The sequence below is a fragment of the Lepisosteus platostomus genome, chromosome 8 (assembly GCF_059453375.1).
Source record: "Lepisosteus platostomus isolate fLepPlt1 chromosome 8, fLepPlt1.hap1, whole genome shotgun sequence".
Classification (NCBI taxonomy): Eukaryota; Metazoa; Chordata; class Actinopteri; order Semionotiformes; family Lepisosteidae; genus Lepisosteus; species Lepisosteus platostomus.
The window spans coordinates 25,644,151-25,663,182 of NC_142618.1; the positions used below are offsets into that span (position 1 = coordinate 25,644,151).

General features: G+C 35.3%; 1 protein-coding gene across 5 annotated transcripts in view; it reads left to right on the forward strand.

The window, feature by feature from the left end:
• map3k22 (mitogen-activated protein kinase kinase kinase 22) overlaps positions 1-19,032 on the forward strand; it is a 71,975-nt gene that overhangs the window by 30,330 nt on the left and 22,613 nt on the right. For 3 of the 5 annotated variants that reach the window (XM_088642978.1, XM_088642980.1, XM_088642981.1), the window contains 5 exons: positions 9,049-9,158; positions 13,108-13,148; positions 17,306-17,405; positions 17,935-18,045; positions 18,846-18,963. In XM_088642978.1, coding sequence (XP_088499104.1) covers positions 9,049-9,158; positions 13,108-13,148; positions 17,306-17,405; positions 17,935-18,045; positions 18,846-18,963 — 480 coding nt within the window. The remainder of the gene's footprint in view (positions 1-9,048; positions 9,159-13,107; positions 13,149-17,305; positions 17,406-17,934; positions 18,046-18,845; positions 18,964-19,032) is intronic. The other 2 variants (XM_088642979.1, XM_088642982.1) reach the window with 2 other exon arrangements.

The window sequence follows — 19,032 nt, forward strand, 5'->3', positions numbered from 1 at the left end:
ATTTAAATTTAAGTACTTCAGTAATTTGAATAATGAACAGCTGTGATGTCTTAAACTGAGTGTGGGATATCTTTTACCATTTAATCAACCTTGTACTGTATATATTATATACATATATATTGTATTTTAATGTGCTATGTCTGAATATAATCTCTAGTAAATATCCTTGTGTGTAACTAGATGGTATAACTAGCTCCCCTCACACACAATTTCATATTGGTAAGAAAGTTAAATTTGCAATTTTTCTGCTTTTTCTGTTTAATTCCCTGTGTGTCAAATTATAGTTTCAAGTAGCTATTCTAAGGATAAAGTAATATATCATTAAAAAAAACATTTCGGATGTTTTGATATTTGTTGAAATTCCCTCTAATCTAAATATTACATCCTGTAAAAACCTGCTCTTCTTTTACTGCCATATTGTGATTTGTAAATGGATTTCCACATGCTATGGTTTCTGCTGAAATTGAAAAACTCCTGTTGTGCAAGTACAGTAGAAGCATATGAGCTCAAGGGTATTTTTTTTATTTTGTGCCTCCTTAAGTTTTCAGCTTGTGGCACAAATGCGACTAAGATCAGTTACTTAAATGCAGTATTCAATTCATAGTCTTATTGATGATCTTTTTACATTTTCGAAACAAAGTGTTATCTCTTAGCTAAATGGGACCATAATTCCACGTTTGACATTTAATCCAAATTCCTAAAATCCATAAATTACTGGTTCTGTTGTTGGGATTGGTCAGGGTTGTCTGTTTGAGAAGAAAAAAATGGAAACATTTGGAATGTAGAACTTTCTTGATATCTTGATACATTTAAGGGGAGAAAAACTTGATCTTTATATGTGGGAAGGTACCAAAAATGGATTATGTTGCATCCATGGGAACACTACTGAGCTTCACTGATTTTATTACTTGAAACACCCTGAAAGTACAGTAAAGTATATGTTCACTGCCTGGCAACCCTGAGCATGGAAAATAAAGAACTGTACAGCCCTCCACAATAAAACTACATAATAAAGTACTACACCGAGAATATTTTTTCTGCTGGAAAAATGTACATTAAAAGTCTAAATGTACGGTGAGTCATGAAACAAGCGGATACATGTAGCAATTGTGGTGAAGTTCTGTAGATTTAAAGCTGAACATGACACTTTTTAATACTTTTACCTGGGAATATGAAACAAAATACCCAGCCATGCTGTTCAAGAAATAACTGGATGAGATCCTCAGATTCATCAATTTACTTTTTTGCAATCAGTGTTAAGATCTGAAATGTTTTCCTGTGCATTAGTCCCATCGATCATGATTTACTATGTAAATTTGGGAAAAGGAATTAATGGTTCCAAATTTAGAATTTAAAAGCAACAGGTTTATCTGCTCCTTGCTTTTTTTTTGTTCATTCAGCTGCCTCATGTTGGCAATTCACATATTAGTGTTGCCATTTGTCATCAATCAAATAATCAAATCATAATGTAGTATGTTTTCCAGATGATAAGAACAGTTTTTAAAATGTTCTCAAACTTTAAAGAAATGCAGTTATGGAATTGGTATGTAATTCTATTTTTTGAGATGTACAAGACATTTTAGTTAAGAAATGAAACCTGGATGAGCAATTGAAATTAATACAAATGTACTTCATTTCAACTACACATTTAATATTTATGCTTTAAAATAGCATATAAATTAGCAATTGAAATTAATACAAATGTACTTCATTTCAACTACACATTTAATATTTATGGTTTAAAATAGCATATAAATTAGACCGCTCTTTATTTAATACATATATGCAAGCTTAAAAAAGAAAGAACATGCTCAAACCCTTAAAATTAATGTATACAGTATATTCTCCAAAAGAATGCTCCTTTAGATGCTTCATCTTTAGTGTAATAAAACCTCATTTATTGAGAGGGAGGTTAAGAGACCATAATGGTCTATTTTATTTTTTAAAAATAAAAAAAATATAGAAAAACTTAACAGATGACTAAAAAACTAAAATGTATGGCAATGTATACTGTTAATAAAATCCAAATAAAGTTTATAATAATTATGGTAAAGAAATGAAGCTGAAATTTATCACAAATACTAGGCCATTAGATAGAAAACCCCTAATGAATGGAGTGAGACTTTTGGATGAACAGGAGATGTGCTCATCTCTCTTAACATTAACCTTTGAAAATAACTAATGGGGAAGTAAGACCTCTTTATACTGTCTGTTCCTTGTCTTTCTGACATTACAGTGAATCAGAGTTTCTGAGAATTTAGTCCAAAACTGGTAGCTTTTCTTCAGAACAGTAAGTCCCCAGTTTTAAAGGTTGTGGGAAAAGAAACTTAGATTTCTTGTTTGAGCTCAGATTTTTATTTTTAAAGGCTGTTTTCATTTAGGCTACTTGTGAATTCTGAGGAGTATTTCCTAATTTAGTAGGGAACAGCTTTATTGTAGCTGGTACAATAATATACCTGTCATTTTGTTGAAAGTGAGACTTTATACATGATTTGAATTTTGAGTAATTTAAATCTATTTTGAATGTCAATGAAAATATAAAGTAGTTGTACAACCATTGATCAGTGCTTACATGCCTTTAAAGGAATACAGGTTATTTTTTTCATGTAGTAGTGTAACTGTGATCTCCTTAACCATAAACCCGGGTCTTAGAGAAATTCAGTCAAGTCAGTTTAATAGAGTTTCAATGTTTTTAAATACTGGCATCACCTGTAAACTGATGATGAATTGAAGAGAACTCTGATCCTCGAGGGCTGAAGAGTACTTAGATTTGAATCATAATTTGATAATTTGATGGTGATTTTAGGTTAAGTGTGGACATATCAGCATAATTCTATGTTTATTTTTATTTCTGCCCGTTAAGGTGTATGTCAAACATGCTTGTGAAACCTCAAAATAGAACCAGATGGGAACCTAAAAGAGAAAATAACCAATGCATGCAGTCAACAAAAGAATATACCAAGTAAAATGTATAAGAATGTACTAAGATTAGAATATAATGCGCTAAATCGACTTATAATCTATCGCTACACAAATCCCTCATTTGTCATCTGTAGCTGGATTGCTGTCTTTTGAAGATGAGGTCAGAAGCATTTTATGTATTGATATTTGAACATTTTGTACGTCTTCAGAATCAATAGTAGTCCATGTAGATAAGTATCTACTGTAAAACACTGAAGTACTGCTGACATTGGTCTCTAGACAATTCAATTCTAGTTGTGCCTCCACCACTCCACCATTGTGTCGTTTTGTCTGAATGTAGAGACATGCAGTATGCATGTTGTTATAGGAGTACACCAAGTTTCCACAATGTATAAGTGGAAGTATAAGTTTCATTAAGAAAACAAAAAAGTATTAAAAGCTTATATATGGTGATGCAAATTTGGATTTGTTATAAAATATTAGTTTGGTTGCTTATTTGGAAAACAAAAACAAGAAATATAACAATCTTTTGGTGTCAGTCCCAAGTTTTTACATTGTTCATTTCCCCTTGTTTCATCAATTTTCCATGTATTTATGAAAGTTTGAATTTCTGGTTTTGATAGGGTGCAATAAATAGTGCATTAAAAATATTATAAAAATCCAGATTGAATTTCTGTAAAAGGGCCAGAGGAAGGAAGGAGATCATTAAAAACTTAACAGAACATTTAAACAATTTTAAAAAGCACTATATCTAACATCCAGCTACTGTACATCTCATTTTAAATAACAATGATGGTCTTACATTTACAGTATGAAAATTATTTCCTATTATTTAATGTTTAATATTATATTATATGAGTTAATATAACTACATTTATTGCATTATATTAATAAATGTACCTGTGTATAAATAATCTAAAGCAAGATCTTTTCAGATAATGAAAATAAAATTAAATGTAGCCTTTTGTACTTGAAAGCAATCACATTCAATGTCTAAAACTTGTTTTCACTTTTCCAGAATGCAGTACAAATTAACTGTGATGACAAGAATTGTGTGCGTTTCAATAAAAATAAATTGCACATTCTTCACAGCAGAATTCTTCATTCACACATTTTTGATGCAGTGTTTCAATGAGTGATGCACACTGAAGTGATACCACTTTCAGGTCTAACCAGAAAACCTGCTGTTTCACATCACATACAGTATCTCTGTTCTACATGCAGTTGGTTCCTAAAATCAGGAACTACTGAAATGAAAGCTTTTGAGTCCATGATTCAATTGATTTATTGTCCAAAAGCAGCAGTGTATCCTCTATAGTTCTGTCCCCCGAGTACTCCTCTCTGCACAGAAGCAGAGCATTCACTATATTAAGTGTGCACCATGCTGCTGTGCAATTAATGTCTTTCAGACGAGATTACAGTTGCTCCCTTTGAACAAAGCTTGTCTGAAAGTACAGCATGGCTTGTGTGATATAAGGTGTAACTTTTGTGTTAGTGTAGATAAGTATCTAAGACTCTGAAGTACTGCTGACATAGGTATCTAGACAATGCTGATTCATTAAGGTATTGTGAACAGTATCTGTCAGTAGAAAACCATTTCAATGGCATAATGAATCTAGTGATTTTCTCATGGTGAGAAAAGTATTGTTTTTTTCTTGATATTTGCTATATTTTCTAAGTAATGTCCTTAATAAGAATGGAAAAAACTTTTGGTTTATCATACCTCAACAAAGTAAAATGAATACATTTCATGGGTTTACCAATCAAATATTGCTTTGTCGAGTTGGTTGCAGAGCTGTGGTTTTCTGAGAGGGCTTACAGTACTGCTTGTAGGTGTGCTTTTACACTGTAAAATGAATCCAAGCTGCATGACCTATTCCCAGTGGTGTTTAGTGGAAAGCTGACAAATGATTCGCCTGACAGAATCTTCAAAGTATGCTGCTTTTACTTCTCGGTAAACACAGAATATTAACAAAACATAATACAATAGTTTTTATACCTACACGTGTTTAACATATACAGTAGCTAATACTCAGAAGAAATAGTGCAGATTAAGTATACCTCTTTTTTAATTAATTAAACTTCATCAATAAACCATTTGAAATTTCTTTCAGAAAGCTTCGTAAATACAAACTATTGTCTTTTGTGCTTGTAGTTATTTAGAAAAGGTGAATCGAGGAATTTAGATTTATACAATGAGAGCTGAGAGCACCATGCAGGCAGGACATGACGCTTTCCTGCCATGGTTAAAGTACGCTCTACAAATTCATCCCAGCTGCGCACTGATTTACTAGATTGAACCCTTGACTGAAAGAATAACTTGCTTAGTCAGACCCTTTTTCAGTTTTCAGCGCCTGGGAAAAATGCCATGTTTTAGATAACTCACTTTTATAGGTAAACCTAAGCATTTCCACTTTTAGCACTTAAAATGACTAAAAAGATCAAATTAAACATGATTGCTCCTGCTTGAGAACTTGGCTAGAATGGAGCCCCAGGGACCAGCATGCCCTGCTGTTTGATGCATCCTGTATCGTTTGTTTTATCGATGGCTGGGCAGTGTCTGAATTCTTCGAACATCACAGGTAACAGAGTCAAGTTGCAGTCAATTAAAGGACACTGAAAGGTTGTAAATTCCAACTCATTAAGCAAGCACATTGCTCAGTTATCTCAGGAGAGGATAATTCTGGTTCTAGAAAGTTTACATGGTGTTCAAGTTTTTTTTCCAGATAATCTCTATTAGGCCTAATTAGCTTACTTCAGTGGTTCTCAAACTATGGTATGGCCGCTGCCAGGTGGTATACCGTATGACCCCGGACCTTTGTTGTGTGCACTGAAAAATTGGGACCGGTTTCCATATTTTCTATTTTATTACGTGTCAAATACACAGCCTACGTACGATATGATACAGCGCACGCTAATTCTTGAGTGGACAAAAGAGCTACTATGTAATTCTATACCATTGTATAGAAATGCATGCAATGAATGTAAGTGACCAAATGTATTTAAAAAAAGTTATTTCTAGCAAATAGGAAGGTAGGAGAATATGCGTGATTTTGGAACAATGCTAACCTTGTAAGCACAGGAAAGCATAGAAATGCATACTACAAACGCAAGTGACCAATTGTATTTTAAAAAAAGTCTTCAGCAAATAGGGAGGTAGGAGAACGTGCATGGTTTTGGAACACTGGCAATCTTGTGAGCGCAGGAAACTGTGATAGATAACAGAAAAATATCTAAGGACTGTTCTAGGTTAATTTGAAAAAAATACACTGAGTGTCTCTGTGTTTCGCTCCCATGTGCATGAAATAAAAACTTCTGAAACGTAAATGGGGAAAATGCGGATTGCTAAAGCAGGTAAGCCCCACACTACTTGTGAAGAACTTTGTTTACCGTTTGCAAAAGAGCTGACACATATTATGTGTGGAGAAAAAGCTGCTGCCCCCTTCAAAAGACAGTCACTGGTAGAATTACTGGTATGGCGGATTATGTCAAAAGTACATTGATAGAGCGCGTTAAGATGAGCGGATGCTTTTCACTGCAATTAGACGAGTCTGTAGATGTAATTGATTTGGCCAATTAGCTCGTTTATGTTAGATATGAGTTTGAGGGTACGTCCCATGAGGACTTTCTGTTCTGTAAGCCACTACCAACAGGAACTACAGGAGAGCGCATATTTCAGCTTCTGAATGAATGCATCGAAGAGAATGTCATCAACAGGATAAAATGCGTCGGAGTTTGTACAGATGGTTTTAGAGCGATGACAAGCTGACACAGCGGTGTAGTTGCACGAATTAGAAGTTGCTCCAGATATGAAGTGGATGCATTGCAACGTCCACCGCGAGGCCTTGGCTGTCAAAAAAATGCCTGATGATTTAAAATCTGTTAGACTCTGTTGTGAATTGTATCATGGCTCGACCAATGAATTCAAATCTGCTTTGCTAGACTAAACAGGCTCACCCCTCTCACTGAAAAGGTGCTTTTTTATTGTTTATTTTTAATTGTTATTTTTCCTGTTGTCATTCTGTAAAGCGCTTTGAGAAGCCACCTTTAAAGGCGCTATATCAAATAAAGTTTATTATCATATCTATTATATGTGTATGTGAGTGTGTGCGCGCATGCGCGCACATGTTGGTCATTGAGATTTTCTGGGGTTCCTATGAGAGGATGACTTGTATGTGGTACTTGGATGCTTTGGTTTGATCAGGGGTAGTACGTGGTCCAAAAAGTTTGAGAACCACTGGCTTACTTCATTTAACATGGGTGACCATTTGTTATTTGGCCCTGGGAATTGTTAATTTAAGCCTATTATGTACTACCTATGAACGTATATCTATTTTATAGGCCTTTAAAGTGTCCTTTCAGGTTTCAGGCATAGTTGGAGATTTCAAGATACTTTAAAGGTTTTAGAATTACATTAATTTAAAATCTGCAAATTTTTAGGAGCTACTTTTAAACTATTAGGAAGCTATGCTGTACATGAAACTCAATGAGAAAATAAGCTTGAATGTTCTTAGGTCTCAATAATTTATTTGATTCCTAAAAAGGATAATGTGACTGAGGAAAAGGGATTTAATTATTGTCTGATATGAGTAACATGAAATGACAGAAGCAGCTGCAGAAAGAAATGCATTTTTGTGGATACTTCTTGTTTTCTTCGTTGAAGAATAAAAGTCAGAGTAGGGCTTTTCCCATTCATGTTAGTAAACTTCTCATCTACAAAACTGTAAAAGAATTGCTATCCTTAGGGACTTCTTCAATTTTCTTTACTAATACTTAAGTTGTACCTCAGCCCTGTGAGATCATAGTGGTTCTGCTGGAAAGTTCCTTTGCCACATGTACTGCTACAGTACATACATAGCTATCCAATGCCTGAATTATAAAACATGTGAGGTTTGTCTGGCTTGCAGAAGAGTGGAATTTTTATTGTCCTTATTTCTAAATGTATGTTAAAACATTCAAATACATTATTTTAATTAAGTCAGGTATGAATCTCAGGCAAAAACAACTTAAGATAAATGATATATAATGAATTAAAAAACATGGGAAAATGAGATAATTCTTATAATTTCTGCTCATTTTGTCTTGATTTCTATTATTGTTGTTTTATATTACAGTAAGGTAAGCCTCTGGCAAACATATTGAACAAATTTCATGTGCTTCTAAATGTAAATTCCCCATCTTTTGGCCCTCTGTTGTTTGTGAAATGGATGATGCAACCAGTAAATATCATAAGAACTTAAACCAACACAAATCACATAATTTTCTTTACAGCCTTAATTCTATTAAACTTCACTTACAATTGTTTTTGCGTGTATAGGTGAGGATGTGTAAATGTGCACTGTAGTCACCCACCAGAATGTAAAACAAGGTAGAATTGTTAGAAATGACTTATTTTTTAATAAATACAATTTGTGCGGCACGGTGACACAGTTTGATTCCACCCTGGGGTACTATCCATGTAGAGTTCTTCCCCCTGTGTTTGTGTGAGTTTACAGTGGGTTCTCTAGTTTCCTCCCACAGTTGCAAAAACATACTGGTAGGTTAATTGGCTTCTGGGAATTTGGTCCTGGGGTGAGTGTGTTTGTGTGTGCCCTGCGATGGACCAGTGTCCTGGCCAGGGTGTACCCTGTCTTGCAACTGTTGCTTGCCCGTTGAGGAATGCAATATCAACTGTGTGTGCCGCCATATAAAACACCTAATCAAATTTTATTTTGTACAAGTTGTGTAATCCCAGAAGTCATTTGAAATATGAAAGTCATGCTGTTGAACAAATGTAAGTGGCAGGGTGTACTGATCCATATGTGGTTATAGCAAGATGAGGCATAATGAAGGATCTTGCACCACGTATGCAAGTTTCCATGGCTGGATTTTTCAAGAACTCAGGTTTCTGCGTGTTACCTGAGCTTGAAACTGACAACGGGAGAAACCTGTGGTTTCCTTGTTTCCTTGTAACAGTAAACAGAAATAAACAGGCTACAGCTGTCATTGTAGTTCTGAAGTGGATCTTGTATCCAAAACCTGTGCAAGAGCAGTCACAGGTACTGATTATAGTCAATATAAATCATAAGAGGCGATGCTTGCCTATGAATGAATCTCACCTTCTTACAATCATGTGTTTATTTACAGATGACGAGGAAGCCCTCAACTCCATTATGAAAGATCTGGCTGCTTTGGGTCGATGTTGTGCACATCTTAACAGCAATAAAACAAAAAACAGCTCGTTGTCCTTCAGACAGGTAAGCTATATGATCCTGCCTCATCTGTTTGTATTTACATAAGAGCTCTGGGTTGCAGATGGAGGTGAACACTTCTCAGTTAATCTTTCATGTTAATGTCACAATGGTCTCTTAATTTATGGTAAGTTTGAAGAAGAGCATAATTAACAAAAATATATTTTTGTCTGTCCTATGTTTTTGGAATACCAGTACTGCATTACGTCATTAGCAAAATAATTATTCTTTTAAGAAAGGACCCTTAGAAACTTGCAAATAGCAGTGTACGGGTATTTCCTGACGAGGTTTTGGGATACTTGCAGTCCTGTGGTTTAGCTGACACAAAGCAGCTTCCTCCAGGCTTCACCTGTGCTCTTGGAGAAGTGCTCTTGCATCATTTCTCCTGGGCATTATGCATTCAAGTGAATCTTGCATTATTAGGAGATAATACAGTGTTAACAGAGCCGTTTGTCTCTGTTTTTGTATGTCACAGGCATAGACTTATAGTTATATGTATATAAAATATGTAAATAACAAATACAGAAAAATATTTTAATATCGTACCACATAGAAAGCCTGAATAGATATGACTCTGTTCTTTTGTGGAGAGTTCGCTTGTCTAAAATTCAATTTCAGAAGCACGTCTGCATCAATAGATGTATGTTTAGTTATCCATTCAAATTACAGTTTTTATGTACCTGACCTCTTTCCCACATATCTTAATTATTTGATCGTCCATTCAGCACAGTATTTTAATGTCTGGGGTAGAGTCTCTTGCTGATGCTGAAGCAGCAATAAATCTTTCAAAAGGGTGTGGCTTAATAGCATTCAATGGTGTAATCATTTTAAGCAGAAAGCAGCTTTCTTTTTCATCTTGTCAACTAAAGGCTTGGCTTGGTCTTTAATGGGTGTGTTTCTATAGTTGTCTTGCATGTCAGTACAGCAGCTGTTCATTATTTACATGCCTTTGGGTTATTGCATCATTCCATGCCAGTGGTCATTTAAATCATTAAACAGCAGTTGCTCAAGAACAAAAAAAAAAATCTTAGTGTTTGATACAAATGTACAGTCACAGCTGCAGGCATTGGCCACCTCTATTTTTATAATATGAATTTACAGAATGTAGATACTTATTTCTGCCACTCTGTTAAAGTCTATGGAGGTCAAGGTCTAAATATCAACACTTTGTATCTTCAATTAGTTTCTACCCTAGAAATCATGACTAACACTAGTTACTGTATATAAATGAATGTTAAATAAACTTAGCTATTGTCAGACAACTATAATTTCACAGGCAGTATTCATTATACGTAATTAAAATGACAGCTGTAGATGCAATTTCTTATGTCTCTCATTGTTTGTTGCTGGATGTGCAGCTCTGATCTAACAGCACCTCTCTTATTCTTGTGACTTTATGGTACCTAATATTTTACACTAATTGCATAGCAGTGTGGTGCAGGTTTATTACAGTGTGTACTCTTAGACTAAAAAGCAAAGAGAACTGTTTTTTCAGGGACATGACTACATGGTATACATTGCTGGCTTTGAGCAGTTGTGAGGCTACACACTATACCACTATGCCACCCTTCTATATATACTTTTGGTGTTACATTTAATGTGTCCCTTGTTTTTTTTGTCATGTGACATCCCTTTAAACTTTTTAAAATCTTTTTTTTTTCTGATTCCCAGTTAAAAACACTAATCATATGCTAATTCCAAAAGAGGACTCTGACAGCTTGTCAGCTGGTGCTCATCCGGGAGCTCACAGCTACCAAGCCTTGATTCCTTCATGGGTGGCAGCTGGGAGTCTACCTATTTAAACTCTCTTCAGAAGCAACACTCTCTCTGGCGAATGCTCTGTTGAACCTGGAGAAAGCAGCCTTATTAACTCAGCAGCAGAGGCTTCTGGCTGCAGTCGCTGGAGAAGAGGTCTGGCAGGGGCAGTGGAGGTGTTAGAAATACAGTATGTGCTATGTGAGTGTGGTTGTCGGGGAGGCAGCGTGGATAGAGATGTTGTTGGCTGTAGGAGCCATAAAGTGTTGGAAAGCTGGTGGAACATCCAAGCCATCCACAGGGCCGTCTTCAGAGAAACTGGAGTAAACGGTCTTATTGAATGGCAGAGTAGGGCAGCTGTGGCCACAGGAGATACAATAAGGCAGAGCAGTGGCATGTGCTGTATGTACTGTAAGTGTAAGTGACGGAGATCCCTGAAGGTTTCTGACAGAAAAAGGCCACAGTAAATGGATAAAAAAGACAGTGAAGCCAGAAGTGTAGAGAGCATACCCTAGTCGTCTGTCAGATTGTATCAGACCTTTTCTCCTGTGTGGTCATGCCTGTGGGTGAATGAAAGCTTGAGTTTTAGTGGTGTTTGCGGTTTTAAATTAGAAATGTAGTGTAAAAAGATTGGGAAACCATTCCCAGACTCTGATGGAAGAAGAGTAGGAGGGGCAGTCTGTCTGGCTTCTGGCTCTGGTGGTAATAAATGCAAGCCTGGTGTGTTTCCACTGGAGAGCCAGAGGAGAGCCGTAGCAGTTTGTGAGTAGAACATTACTGTGAGAAAGTGAACAGGAGTTAGTACAAGCAGTTAATAGTATTTGAGTAAGTATTGCTGTGAGATAGCGAATGACGGTGTTATTGGCTTAGATGGAGAGTAGTAGAGTAGGAATAAAGTGCAGCAGGCCCAGAACAAGCTCACCTGGGAGAGGAGGGGCTGGGATGTCAACAGTGACGAGCCACATTTCACTTAATGTCTCAGCTGCTGATTGTTTAGCTTCTTCACTCCCTCAGGCACAGTTACAGGCAACACTGATTCCAGAGCATAACAGAGATGTGTTGCCAATTTCAACTACGAAACGGGCTTAGTGGTCCAAATGACCTCCTCTCATTTGTAAACTTTTTATATTCATACGTTCTTACCTTGGAATCTAGTGAAGAGACAATCATAGACCGTCTCCTTTTAAAAGGAAAGTATGTAAATCTAAAATAAAGAAAAAGCAGAATACTAAATAAGAAGCATTTAGTCATGGGTGTGGAGAAATTAGAAGTGAAAAGTTTGTATACAGTACGTAACTGTGTACACAATTAAGGTTTTATTATTTATTTATAGCTTGTCTTGTTTGTTGAGATTTAAATTCTTATGTAGACTTAGGTCAGTCTTTCTATGTCTATACTACTACTGAAACTATTATTCCACACTATTAACTCTGGTACCATATTGAAATTGAATTATTAGGTTGAGAGGATAGTACAGTCGCACGTACTGTATAAGAAATAAATTGTTTCATGAATATTGTAGCGCTCTCGGGTTCACATGGGTATGCGCCCTCGCTGCTGCCGCCTCTGGTCATCCCCCCACCGATGGGGACTCAAACCCTATTCACAGGTCGCACAACCTGCAATGGCGGTCGTATGCGTTACAATATGCAATTTATGTATGAATTTGTATCCCTACTACTTTGGACAAAGTTTTCCAATTTGTGCAGTTAAGGCCGAAAGAAAGTGTGTAAGAAAAGTTATAAGTGAACAGAGCAAGTAGATATACCATTAGCAATGGAGAGATCACATCAGGAAAAAATTTTTTGCTACAACTGTGAACAGAATAATGTTGTTTTTTAGTAGCACACTTTCATTGCTTCATTTTTGTGTTCAGTTAAAATTGATGATTTAGAGTCGATTTTTATTAACTGCCATTCTTATGTTGAATTATATTTCCTTGTCACAAATGTGAAAGAGTAAGGTCCACCCTGAGGAATGTGCCTTAAAAGTATTTGAACCTTGTCACCTGTAGTAATGAAGTAGGATTTTTTTCTTCATTTGTTATTCCTTGTCTTTTTCTCCATTTTGTCTTTGCTGCCTTTAATTTTCTTGACACATTTTATAGCTTCTGAAAAACAAGTTGGATATTCAGTATCCATCTAATCATTAAGCACATAAGGTTTGTTCAGAATTTAACATTTGTGTTCTTTTTCCTTAGCAGGACATACGGATCAAGTTAGAACACGAAAGAGAAAAAAGGTAATTATTTTTTTCATATATGGCTTCACATTTAAAACGAATTTATTTAAGCCTATAATATTTATTGGCAAGTTTCTGAGTATGTTTTCTGGATTTTTTTAGATTTTGATCTTTTAAAAAATCTCCATGAATCTAGCATTTAATTTGAATTTGCCAGATGCGGCTTTTATTAGTTTAATAAAAAAATACCTTTGGATCCTGCTGGATAGAATTAATGTACAAAACCTATAAAAAAAGTGAGTAGACTGTGGAACCACCCCGGTGATAATTACTTGTACTAATATCAGTTCATATAGACTTACATGTTTGATCACCTGCCTTGCCGTTGACTTTGTAAAGTGTTTTAGAGTTTCCTGAGTTTTCATGTGGTATTCATTATCCAAAGGATAACACAATATATCAAGTGTGCTCTGTTCAGTTACATGCGGATTGAGCTCTGGCTCTTTAAAAAGTGATCACGCTAGCATATCGAGGTCAATGCAATTTCAGTTACTTGGTGCCTGGAAGTGTACTGCTCACTAACGAGAAAAAAAAGGCTTCAGTTCACTTCTGAAGAGTGATTGTGAAGTTTAAGACATTCTTAAATTGTGATTCACTGTTGATTCCTAGAGCGCTAGAGATCTTAAATCGCATTGAATCAAAGAAGCATCCCCTATTAAGAAACCACATTACAGAATGAAACATTTTTGTTAATACTCATAAAGCAGGTTTACCAATTAGGTGTCAAATGCAGTCTCTAGCTCTGTAGTGAGGTGCATATTTAATTTCTGGGCTTAGTTCCCTGACATTATTAGTGTGCAGAAAAAGAAAATTCAGCTCCAGATGTTAGTTTTGAACATGCTTGTATTTTCAGTTTTATGTCCCAATCTTGTGAGATGTGCACCAAAATCTTGACACTCTTTTGCTCTGTTTTATACGACAGTTGTACACTAATCTAGTTGTGCTCTAAAGATTTCTTTGCCTGATAGAGCAAAATTGTATTTATTCCCTCTGATAGCTAAAAAGATCTCATAGCATACTCAAGTGATGTAAATATATTTAAAATAAAACACATTTTTTATTGTCTCTAGAAAAATAGGTTTGGTCCTATGTTCCTCAATTACATTTTTTTAAGTATTTTAAGCTTGCTACAGTTTCCCATATCTCATTTTTTAGAAGTCTTAATCACTATATTTGTATGAAAATGCCCCAGTTATATACAAATAGTAGGCTAATCACTCTAGTGAACGTCTGGCAGAAACAACTGTTACCTTGTGTGGAATAGCACAAATAATGAATATGATTCTTAGCTCTATACAGTAAATCTGACTTCAGCGTGGACAACTGATTTCTGCGGCTGCCACGTCACTGAACACTTTTTTAGTTCGCATCTAATACAAATTCCAATCATAAACAGAAAAGTAGTTATGAAGTGGATAACCTTTATTTTAGATCTTTCATTGAAGAATAGCTGCAAAGACATTTGCTATATTTGAATCATCTCAGTTAATTAAGCTATATATACAGACCTCCAGATTGAGAATTATAAACCTGATGATCCATTTCAGCCAGTCAATATTTCACTAGAATGATTGTTATTCCACTGTAATTACCTGGGAAGTTCAGTATTCCGAAACATTAATTCAAAGGTTTACAATCCCTTTGACAAAAGTTGTAGTAGTAGTAATAATAATATAAAATATGGTCTTCATTTGATATCACCTGGCTCAGGCATTTTTTAGGTGCAAGGCTGCATCATAGTAAACATTTTAGTGTTTTGTAGACTTTAGGGAGCATTGGTTAATGGAAGTATGAGAAAATATTAAACCAATATACAGAAAAAAAACACATTTTTCAACTTATAGTATAATAGTATAAACCATCTAACCATCCATCATGAGTTAGGTAATTTAACCATGACTTTCATAAAGCCCCAAAGAGATTGGATCAGAGGATTTAACTAGCATTGCAATCAGTGATACTGTCAGCAATACTCATTGCGTTTGTGAATTAAAGCTAATAGGTTGTATATTAATCAGAAAACAACAAAAAAACAATCTGAAAGAATTAGCTGAATAAGGGGTATGAAGTTAAATCTTCCAACACCACTTCTTAGGATAGAATCAGTGAGAAACTATTTGTAGTTATGAAAATAAAGGTAAATTATGCTGTATAAGGAACATTTTCCATTGAGAATTACTCACTTAAAAACTAACTTGAAAAATATTTCCTGCTTCTTTTATGCTGTTCCAGTTATTTCTTTTTCCTCTCAGGAAATTTCCCTTTGGACTTGCTCTAATTCGGGGCTGCTAGTGTTAAACCTACGGCCTGCATTACTGATTAGAAACCTGGTATGGGAGGAGTCCCACAAGAAACAAAACCAGGGTCACTCCCTTTTCCTGACTGTGATTAATGACCCTGGAACACCTACTCCACCAGCAACCTGTGAGATAGGAAAGAAATTACCTTTTGAAACCATTCATAGATCAGGTTGTGTTGACTCTTGTAGAGGAGTACAAACACAGTAGCTGACGTGCAGAAAAGAAACAGAAGAAAACATGCTACATTTTGAAGAAAATATAAATTTTATCGACCCAGAAATGATAGTGGTTGTTCCATTTTATTGTTTCCATTTAAATTGAGCAGTATGTGAGAGAGTAGTTGCTTGACATCAGAGTCATATTCTGTAAGCTGAAGGCACTTCAACCAGTGCCTGAGCAGAGCCAGGGCTTAACGTAAAAGGAGGTTATTAGCCTCTTCCTGCCAAGCGAGAATAAGGTAAAAAGGTTAGTAAGGGGAGTTTTTTAATACAGTTCCAAATTTATTATTTAAAATGTTTGCCAGTGACAGATATCATTTGGAATGGAAACAAACTTTGTAAAATGTGTTATTTGCAAAGCAACATCTGTTGTTTTTTGAGACCGTTTCAATTAATCCATTATTTTTTCAGTGAATATGATCAGGAGGCATAGACAGTGATGTTTATTTTACATTGTGTGTGGTAGTTGCTACAATGTATGCTGAACTTCATCAGGGATTTTCACATAATAATTTAATTAATTTATATTGCTAAGATTATACAGTATACAAATCATGTTGTTGCTCTAGAAGTCAATGTACAATAGCATTCAACTTAATTGTATTACAAGCATTGGTAAACAGTACACCTTTGTAATTATTTTTAGTTCCTATTGTAGTTACATAATAAGCCTATCATTGGTTATTTATTGTGGATTGTGCAGAGAAAATAAAGTAAAATTTATTTCATGGTGTAAAGAGAAGATAGAAAACAATGTTTCGGAAGCCTTCTTCAGGTGTGTGTGCACCTCTCTCTTCTCTCTTCTCTTTTCAGTATGAAATAAACCTATTACTTGTTCCATATCATATGAAGTGTTGTTAAACAAGTACACTTATGTAACATCATATCTTTAAAAGATACATTTTATTCTTTGTCTTCTACATACTTTAAAGTGTTTTTTTTAAATTCTATTTCAGATATTTTAAAGATGTTTTTTTTAAAACTGTTAAAAAACTTAACAGTTTAGATGTATGTTTCCCGGAACACTAAGATGCCATTTAAACACTGAGTGCAGAAGTATTCAGCAGACACTTTGGACAAACAAAAAGTTGATGCTCGTGCTTTGCTATCATGACAGATGATTCAGTAATATATAGATATATTTCGGGGTGTTCTTGGAATTGAGAACAAACACAGAAAGCCATTGCCTCAGTACCTAACTCATCATCACTAGATCACAAACAAGTGACTCAAGTCTCTTCCAGCATAATGACTAGCATCACTTATTTGGGCATTCAGAGTCAAAGAACTAGGGTTTCACTTTATAGTCTAGGCCGAGGACAGTTTGAAGCATCATTATATTTTCTGAAGTGGCAGTGTACAAGCTGAACACTTGTGTATTATCTTTTGAAAACTCAGGGAGAATTTAATAGCACATGAATCTTTGCTAAGGAATGTCCATGGTCACTGATGTTGAATGTGAAGTATTGCATCTTTTCTCACACTCAAAGGAGTGCTTTTTGGAACACTACAGAAATGTCCACCAGAATAATAGACCACAGCATGATGTTTGCCAGTAAAAGTTGAAAGGGACTTTCGTTGTCATTGACAAAATGCAAGGCACTTTAAAGACTAAGTTCAATTCAATTTGTTCTTTTAGGATTCTTCAGTTTCGAAGACCATTGAAGTTTAAGGAGCTCACACAGAAAGTCACAGATGCCTTTGGACAACAGATGGATTTGTACTACCCTGATAAAGAGGTGCTATTTCCTGTGCCAGACTGTTTGGAATCATCTTCTGATACTAGAATTTAAACAGATTAAATTGAGACTACACAAAATGATCAGAAAATCTTAGCTGACATTTACTGTTTATTTGCTGTTATTGTTAGGATTTTTAGGATTTATTAAGATGTTAAGATTTTTAAAAGATGATCTTCTTATGTAATTTCCAGAAACAATTATTAACCGCATAGCTTAGTGTCTCTTGTATTAATTCCTTTACAGAATGTTTGTAGTAGAAACTGTAATCTGTTTTCCTCATATTTAAGGTCCTAGGATTCTACCATTGGTGTTACACTCTTGGTTCTTAAAGAAGAAGCAACATGGAATGATTTAAAGCTCCAAAGTATCTAGTTGGTTACAAATGAGAAAGTTTGTTAGGGTGATACAAATGTTTCCCTCTGCCCTGGAACTCTGCTGTGTGAAAAGACTCTTATATTAATGAAAAAACATGCAGCATTTTGGCAAGTTCCATTGCTCATTTACAAAACTTCAAATTCGATTTCAGCTTCTCCTTCTGCTGAAATGCCAGGAGGATTTAGACAAGGCTATGCTGTGCTTGGACCGTAGCCCGTCAATGAAGAGCTTGAGAGTATTAGTCAAGACTCCAAAAAACCATGTGAGTCATCTTTATGGCAGGGATTCCAGCTGGGATTTGTTTCAAGCTTAAGAGAGAGATTTTCAAAGCACAAACAAAAAGAGGGTTTCCTGAATTCAATCAAAAAGCATCCTGATCTGGTGTCTGTTAATTCTAACATTTGACTTAAAAAGTTTTGGATATGATGTTGTATCATACTTTTTATTAGATAATTTCCTATTTTTAATGAGTGATGAAACAAAAAATATAAAAATGCAGTCCAATTAAAGTGATTTTGGCTATTCAGGAGCTATTTTTATCACTGATATTGTAACAGTTTTAAAAATCTGGGATACTTTGCATTTATTGAAAAGATTGTTTTGTGGTGCAGATATGTGCTAGTCCTACTCGATCCCACTCAAAATAATAATTCTAGATGATCTTTATTTGAGTTTTGCAACATGAGCTTTTTTTTATTAAGAAAATGGAATATTAAGTAGGACTGTATTTTTGTGCTTTGGTTAATTAGCATATTATTCAGTACTGTATTTTAGAAATCAGTTTTAGGATGTTCTGTATGCAAAATAGTTTTAAAAATCCTCATGAAAATAATGCTTTTGATTACAGAATGTCACATGGGTGGCATACATCAGACTTTTGCCAAAATGTTGCTTCATATTGGAAACTGACCAACCGGTTTAAAAAGAGCCAGACTTTCACAGCAATGCCCACAGCAGGCTCCATTGTGTGGATTCATGTTCTGTAGACTTGACTTTTGTTGCTTTCTTGCCATGTTTATAAAACTAGTATTTAAAACTCTGTTCTCCTCTCTCTAATTGTAGTTTTTACAGGTTAATAGCAAAGCAGACAAACAGTCAGAGATGAGAATGTCCAAGTCCATGGGAGACCTGAAAGGTTCTCCATACAAAAGCTCGGAGAGAGTGCGCAAACACTCCACAGGTGAGCCTCAGCCTCCAGCCTCTTCACACCCAACCCAGACTGGCTCAGATATTTTCTGTGAGGGTATCC